This window comes from Mixophyes fleayi, chromosome 3 (assembly GCF_038048845.1).
Source record: "Mixophyes fleayi isolate aMixFle1 chromosome 3, aMixFle1.hap1, whole genome shotgun sequence".
NCBI lineage: Eukaryota > Metazoa > Chordata > Amphibia > Anura > Limnodynastidae > Mixophyes > Mixophyes fleayi.
In genome coordinates, this window is record NC_134404.1 from 264417525 (window position 1) to 264426233 (window position 8709).

At 42.0% G+C, this 8709-nt stretch overlaps 1 protein-coding gene across 1 annotated transcript in view; it reads right to left on the reverse strand.

The window, feature by feature from the left end:
- Window positions 1–8068, reverse strand: part of DRC8 (dynein regulatory complex subunit 8) — a 42674-nt gene extending 34606 nt beyond the window's left edge. The window contains exon 1 of the mRNA XM_075200704.1: window positions 7970–8068. Within this exon, the coding sequence (XP_075056805.1) occupies window positions 7970–7994 (25 nt within the window). The 5' untranslated portion in view covers window positions 7995–8068. The remainder of the gene's footprint in view (window positions 1–7969) is intronic.
- Window positions 8069–8709: the final 641 nt, after the last annotated feature.

Below are 8709 nucleotides of genomic sequence, written 5' to 3' on the forward strand. Positions count from 1 at the left end.
TTCCGTTGAATTGTATCTAGTGCTCATTTTTGAATGGATCTTTGCTCTTAGGTCCCTTCCCCTCCCTCCTATCCCCTCGCTTTCCTTTTTCTCCTTTCACTCTGTTACATAATTTCTCTCTCTCTTCCCCCTTTCCTCTCTCTCTCACTCTCTTTTCTCTTCTTTCAGAACTTTTAAGTAATACTAATGTTTTGCATACAGAGGCAATTACCTATACAAAGGCGAAACATATAACTGATTGTTACATGCGGGTTAATTTTACGCTAAAATGAATAATATCTAGTGTGGTTATGTTCTCCATGTACTTTGATAATTGTCATCACATGTGATTGCCCTTGTTCTTTACGATTGTATTTCTGCATTTGTATTCAATAAAAAGATATTGTATAAAAAAAAGGATTATATAGTTTTAATTTATCCTGCTATGAGTAGGAAATATATCCATTGCTAGGAGCGCTGAGAGGCGGATACAAAGTACAGTGTTTCTGTATTTCCCCTACTACCTGTGACTTCAACTGTAAGAGTGGGGCACCGTGCATTCCGATCCTGCTCACCTTTGGACAACACTGTACCACAAATGTAGCAATCTCTGAATGTCGATGCTCATTTCTACTGTCACTTTCTAATCCTCTCTGGTGGTGTATTCACTGCGCTGATGGTAGTGAAATCACTTGTTAAAGGGCCAGGTTCAGCACATCGAGTCAGCAGCCTGCACCTAGTGTGATGCTGAGCAGGTTACGAGCTCACCCTCCTGTGAGGTGTAGTAGGAGAGGTGCTGAGGTGCTGAGTTTGCTACTCAGACTTGGAGCACACTTAAACAATGTACAAGGGTCAGAATCGTTTGCAGCTCTGGGGGCCAGGGGGCCACAAGAGTTAGGTGGTTTCCTATTCTGCCCCATGGTAATGACGTACTGCAGATAAGGCAAGTGACAATATCAAAATCTATCACTGTCCCACAATGTGGTAGTTTGAAGAACTCCCATATGAAGGAGGTAGCACCCAGGATAATCACCTATGCCATCATGTATGCTCAGGTCTGATGTAGGACCAGCAAGGTCAGCCTCAAAACTACATGCAACCATATGAGCTGAGGTGTTAAAGACATGGGGAACCAAAGTTTCATCCACATCTGCAACACCAGAGTATACCTCCCAACCACTGGCAGATCCAGAGGAGGTCGATCGGGGCAATCACCCCACTCCCCAGCAAGAGCTTACTGCCTGCGGCTGCACACTGTCCATTCGGCAGAGACAGGCAGAGAGTCCTGCCCGGCTGTTCTGATTATGTTTTAAGTACAATGAGAACAGCCGGGCAGCATACTCTCCCTGCCTGTCCTTGCAGAACAGACCTGGACACAGTGTGCAGCAGCCGGCATGCTTAACTGTCAAAAAACTAAATCGCCCCCAAATCACCCCCTGTAAAACAGAATTCTAGATCCGCCCCTGCTCTCAACTGTCCCGATTTAGGAGGGACAGTTGCCATTTGAGGGCTCTGTCCCGCCACCACGTCTGGAGCTTTTTGCTGTCGCTAGGAAAATTGTGAGGTTTGTCCGTTTCACTGATGCTCTGCATTGCAAAGCAAATCAGCAGTGAATGGGTGCTGAATATACCAGTGCTGTCACTGGTGTGTGCAGGAATGAATGCTGGGGAGGGTGTAAGGGGCAGCCTAACACTTCAAGATCATTAGGCACACCCCTAAGGGTGTGGGCACACTACACTGTGATGTGGCCATACCCCCTGTCCCGATTCCCTAACTTGTATGGCTACTTCATTGTCCAATGTGTCACTATGCACAGGTGTAACAGTGCTAGCAAAATCCTCATAGCTAGGAAACAAAGCCTCACCTTCTAGAGAGGTCTCCTGTTCCACGCCAATACCACAACTATCTGTCTCAATAACACTAATATTTTGAAGGGAATCATTGCTTCTGGCACAATTAATAGCCAGACAGTTAATTCCCTAGATTTGCTTTGTTTCTCATCCTTTGTACTGTCACTTCCTCCAAAACAGCACTACAGCAAGTGAGGTTGAAGGAGGCAAAACATCTTTAAAGCTGTCACAACCTGTTGCCCTTAAGTGGAATCAACACTTGCAGAGGCATCTGACAACCTGGAGGCTGCAATGCTGATCCAATCAGCAGTTAAAACAACTGGTGAAACTTTCTCAGAAGCTATACCCTCTGCACTTCTGCCAACAAAATCTCAATATAACCCCCTGGCCATTTTAAAACTTTAGAATTTTTTTAAACATTGTTTTATGTGTTTGGGGGGGTTGTCCCTCTCCCTACCGCTCTCTTTCCCTCTATTTTTCTCTTCTTTTACTCTATTGGAAAAGTTGAGTGTTGAAGAGAGGGTACAAAATTACTCTCAATGCTTACAATGCTATCATCTTTAAATACATTTCACACAGCATAAAATGAATTCATGTTTTGGGTGTGTACTTATGTACAGACACAGCAACCATCAGGTAGATGGAGTGAAACTGTGTTGCATATTTTAAACCCATCATAAATCAACCCATTGTCTGCTGTAAACATGAATGTAGGAATATAATCTATAGACAACAAATACAACAGCAACACTATCCCATAAAATGTATATAAACTTTTTGTCAACTGAAAGATTTCTGTGTGGGATTTTTTCATTCATCGGGTAATTTACTAACCAAGACTAGGTACATATTGCAGTGTTTTCAGCCAATTATCAGGTCAATTGGACGATAAACAACTGATTGGCCCGTTATCACAGTAGTGGGTACCCTGGAATCTATGTACGAGTATCGTTCCAAAGCACATAAAATGGTTGATCAAGATTTTCATACTGACTTGAAAATCTCGTTCAACGATGGAACAATGTCGTTCCAGTCCTGCAGTGTGTATGCACTCTGGAACGGCAATTTAGTTATTTACCTCACATTTGACAGCTAGTGTCCTGAGGTCCAGAGGTGCTACTAGGGTTTCTACATCACCATGACAGCGCGTCACATTCAAAAAACGTTATTTTGGCAGATTGCTACTGCACGTGTGCACATTTCAGTTGCCAGGGAGAATGGAGGCGCGGCCTTGTGATGGAGGAAGAACGGAACCAGGATACCAGGAAAATGGTGTACAGGTCCCGGAATCCCATCAATAAGTTGAAGATCTGGTGAGGGAGATGTTCGGTGCTGGTCAATAGCATTCATTATGGAGCTTGCTGGGTTACATTTATGTGTTCCCACGGGGTACTGCTGCAATGGGTGATGTGAAGCTGGCATAGCACGGAGAAGACCCAGGATCCAGGACAGCTGTTACTTGCAGTCGATGGTTATGACAAATGAAGAGCACAGATCTGAAGGCAATCAGGTATAGTGTGTACACATAAATCGGCATACTGATCAGGACTTCAGTCATTGGTAATATTTCAAACAATATCGTATCGTTTGAAATTTTCAGTGAACACTATTGGATAAATTGTGAGGAAATATAAGCTGCATCATACCACCCCAGGAACTGCTTAGACAAGGCTGTCCCTCAAACCTCAGAGCAAGAAGGAGACTTGTGAGGGAAGCCACAGAGGGGCTAACTATCACTGTGAAGGGTACAGGGTTCAGTGGCTGAGACTGGAGTGAAGGTGCACCAGTCAACCATATCAAAAGTTTGCCATACATGTGGCCTGTATGGGAAGGTGGCTATAAATAAGCCATTACTTAAGAAAACCCACAACAAAGCATGTTTGGAGTTTGCCGAAAAACATCAGAGTGACCCAACTAAAATGAGGGATAAGGTTTTGTTGTCAGATGAAACAAAAATTTAGCTTCTTGGCCTCAATCCAAAATGCGATGTGTGGCGCACACCTAACACCACCCATTCCTCAGCAAACACCATCCCAACCGTGAAGAATGGCTATGCATATATTTGATATATTCCATTGGATTTATTGAGAAACAAAAATAGGCACCAGAGGTTGTGGCCTAGATTAGAATATAATTGCTTAGTGATCAAGAGCTGGCTTGCTACTGTGAATACTAATCTTGGTATTTTAGAGTGCCATCAATATTAATTAATGGTAATACTATCTAAGATGCCGGTTACCGTTTCCAAGAGATTAATGCAGGTCAACAGTGAGACAATTATTTTGCTGCACTGTGGCCAGGGCTGCCAACTGTCTGTAAATCTATGGACACATCTTAATAAAAAACAAAATAAGTGACTAAAAGTGTAAAGTGAAAAGTTCCTAAAACATGAAAGCCATAAAAAACAGCAAAAATGTTACATCTACCAATCAGGGTTCAGAATTTTGGTTTGGATTTTTGGTAGGTGTCTGATTATGTAGGCCAGTGACATAAGTTGCAAAATGAATGTGCATGTTTTTAGCAGGCATCCTTGGCTGCACAATCAGTACTAGCAATGACTGTGTCTCCTAGCTGATGCTACAGCCATTACAGTACTGCTGGATTGAACAAGCACTGGCTGTAACAATGCACACTGGGCCCAAGAGTAACAGCAGCAACTCCTGTGCCCAGTGGCAGTGGTATGAACCTTATTCCAAGTCCCTACTTCGTGGCTCACAGCACCAACCCTCCTTCATACTTCAATTAATATATATGATCTGTAGAAAGAAGTTAGCATTGTTTTGTTAATATACTTGTAAATCAGTTCATCAGGACACTGAAGCATGGGTGGGCACTGCTGAGCTCTTTATTCAGCCATTTGCAAACTCCGGGTACATTGCACACTGCCCCACACACACTTCCCAGCATTCCCCATGGTCTTAGGGACCATCACTAAAGATTCAAGCTTAAACATATAAGGGAGTGTCTACAAACATTAAGCATATCTAATGCAATAGCATCACAAGCATTAGCAGCCAAACATCAGTGAATTTCTGTTTGTGACCAAAACTACTATTATACATTGCTTGTAACTATCTGGAAGGCAGGTGAAATCTAAACATTAGTTATCATCCACAACTTATTAGTTATAGACCACAACTTGCATACCTGTAACTTGGAGTGTGTAACAGACAGTTACAATATGCCTAGTCTCCCAGAATGTCCTGCATACTTCCGATTAGGAGGAGACCTACTGGACACCCAAGAGAGCAGTGAAATCTCCCAGGAATGCTTACCTACCGCATGGTGGGCAGGGTATACAAATCTTACCAGTTAGGAAAAGTATGCAAGTATGAATGACAGTTAAAAATGAATTATGGCAACAAAGAGAGACTCTGGGGTAAATGTATTAATATCCGGATTCTTTAACTCCGGCGTGTTCAGCGTCTTAGGCGATTAAATTTAAAGCGGTGCTGCATTGTAAAGGGAAGTTTCCCTTTACAATGCAGCGCCGCTTTAAATTTAATCGCCAAAGACGCTGAATACGCCGGAGTTGAAGAATCCGGACATTAATACATTTACCCCTCAGTGTTGTCTTTTAACTGCAGGGGTCTGTCAGTGAAAGTGAATGCTCAGAGAGTGTCCTAAAACTGAAATGGCTGTCAATAGGAAATTTGGGATTGGCTGTTATAAAGAAAATCATAGAAATTTATCATGTTGTTTCCTTGGATTTTGGTTGCAAATGTTCAAATAATATAGAGGAACTATATAAAGTTTAAGGTAAGTGATTACTTTTTTCCATAAAACAATGTAATATTATTTTAATAGTAATAATATTACCCATTTAAAGACAATGTAATACCTTAGAAAACCGCTTAATGTGTTACCTCTGATCTTCCTTATATCCTATGTTGAAAAAAGGAGCATCTTAACTTTTTTTTATAGGAATGATGTTTGACCTATGTTGTGGTAATGGAGTGTTTACTAATATGCATTGTATGTAAATAAAGCACAAGTGTGTTAAACCAATAATTTGATCATTATATGCAGCCTGCGACCCACTTAACTTGCTCATACTAAACATTCAAATGTGGAGCTTCCGCAGCAAGACACTGGGGTATCTGGATGCTGCTGATCATGCTTTTGGAAAAAAGAACATTTTAACTTTTGAATGTAGAATACAACTAAATATTTATCTGATTATATTAAATGGTAAAAACACCTGACAGAAAGTTATTAGTGCATTTTAATGTTACACCTGTAAATTTTCTTGATTGATTCTGACATTACAAAGCCCTCAACAACACCACCCCATTCATACATCTGAAATCTCATCCCAAAATACTTTCCCTCTCACAGTGCTACCTCTGACCTGCAGGTCGCCTCATCTGTGATAACCGCCTCTCACCGCCGCCGCTACGGAATTCCCTGCCATGCCCAATCAAACTCTCCCACAGCCTTTAAATCTTTAAACCACTTCTGAAAACCCATCTCTTTATTACAGCTTACCCTACTCCCACCCATACTACCCACATTAATGCACCTTCACAACTATCCCAATCTCTATTCTGAACCATACTTGTTCCACTTGTTTCAACAAAGCCCTCTACTAATTAGCATGAAAACTCTCACGAACAGGGCCATCCCTACCCTTTGTTATATTGTCCTAATTTATTCTGTCTACTTGCATGTCCCTGTTTTATGTATGTCCATTCAGCACTGTGGCATCCTACAAATCACTGATAATAATAGCTAGGCTCCGATTAAAGTTGATGTATAACACACTTGTTTTTGACACCAATCAACCCTGGAAATGTTTGAAAAAGGACAATATTCCAGGCCAAAGAGGGACACATGCGAATAAGATCCAGAGAAGCTGGCATATGTTTTGTGCCTGGGCTTACAACTAGTCACATAGGCTACCTTTAAACCTTTGTTGAAAACAATAACAACCTGCTATAAGCTGAAATCTGCAGCTTATGACAAACAGCCTAACTAATAAAGAGCAATTGCTATAAAGCATACTTGCCGACTTTCTTCAGCTCCCTTCCGGGAACCAGCCAGTGGAGGGGGCGTCATTTTGGTCCCGCCCCCTGTGACGTCATGACGCAAGCGCGTCATTTGACAGCCGGGAATCGCAGCGTTTGGGATCTAATTCTGCCCACTTCACTAGGAAGTGGGGCACTTCCTAGTGAAGTGGGCAGAATTCGGGAGATTGCCACACTCGCCCGGGAGTCCGGGAGACTCTCGCAGAATGCGGGAGTCTCCCGGACATTCCGGGAGAGTTGGCAAGTATGCTATAAAGGTATGGTATTTGTTATCCAGAATGGCAGGGACTTACAGTTTTCCAAATATAAGGGTTTTTCATAATGTGAAGCACCAAGATATAATAAATCACATTTACAAATTACTCTCATTTTAGTGACACTGAAACTCCCCTCTCCTTATTGTGCTTCTCAAAGTAAATGTAGGAGACAATCAATAAACAACAATTGTTCTCTTTTCCTTCAGGTTCCCAGAACTTTTTGGCTAACGAGTTTCCAGATAAAGATGCTAAATCTGCACAACGTAAATGCATAAACCATAGCATGATATTTTTTTTTCTGACTAGAATACAGTGTACGGGTAATAATCATTTTTCTTGTGGATTCTTAAGCAGCTCTGAGACTAAAAATAGTTTCTAAATGTGCTAGCAGAAAACATGTATTGCATTGTTACCAACATTTCAAAATAATTTACTGAGACACTTTGTGGGTAGGAAGGTGCATGGAAGCATGTTACACAGTGCTGTCAGATGGATCAGTGTACCAAATGTCTCCAGCGTTACTTATTCACTGAACATAGTTATAATAGTAGTCTCTTATTTTTGCAGTTGAATATTCACCTATAATACACAAAACATAACAATATAGTGTGGGAACTGCATTTTATATACAGAATAAAAGGTCTTTATCAGTGCAATTGATCAACACTAAAAAACAGGGACATCGCCAAGGACACTAAATTGTAAGGACAAATCCTTAAAATCTGGTGACACTTTTTAACTCTTGATTTAAACCTGTGAAGTTTATTTTTGTCATCAGAATTTGTTTATTCTTACAGTTAAAATAATATCCTTAATTATGTCTGTTTTAGCACTAACGTTTCAGTGTCTTACTTACCAGCTGTCTCTTTCTCTGCAGACATGATTGTTGTCTCTTGTTACCATGGCAACGTGACCTTTAAACTTAGTATAAGAGAAGCCCTTCAGCTGAAAGCAGTTAAAATGATTCGTTTGTGTATTCTGTAATTTACCCTCACGGAGTTAACTTTTCTCAGAATCCTGCAGCCCATAGCAGCACGGGAGGAGTGGCTATGGCCACTGTTATAGATCTGAATCCCTGGGGAGTTGTCCTGTGTTTTTTGTGTAGTGCTGCTGACAGGAGGATCATGTATCCAAGTGAAGGCTTAGTATACCGAGCACCTTTCACACTTTAACACTTGCTACCTAGCTCCTTACTTACATCAATCTTACCCCTTTTACCTCCTTTTAACTCACCACGGTAATTCACCCGTTTTTACACACTTGCTCATTTTTCACATGTCACACACACCCATATCACTCACGACCCTCTTATATCCCCAAGTAATATTTTATTCCATTTTTCAGTCCCTGCCATGCCCCACCCCATGAGAACCAGGTTCATTCCCGCCAGATACTCGGAACCCCCCCATCATCCGGGTACACACCCTCTATGCTGGAGGTCAGCATAGCAGCCAGGGGTTTCCACCGGAGAGTGGCCGCATTCACTTCCGGAATGGCGGCCGCCTGGACGCTTTTCGCGCCTTAAGCTGGCGCTCACGTGACCCGTACGCAGAGTGCCTGGGCAGGGACACAGAGCTCATGCTCCGGAGCGAGCGG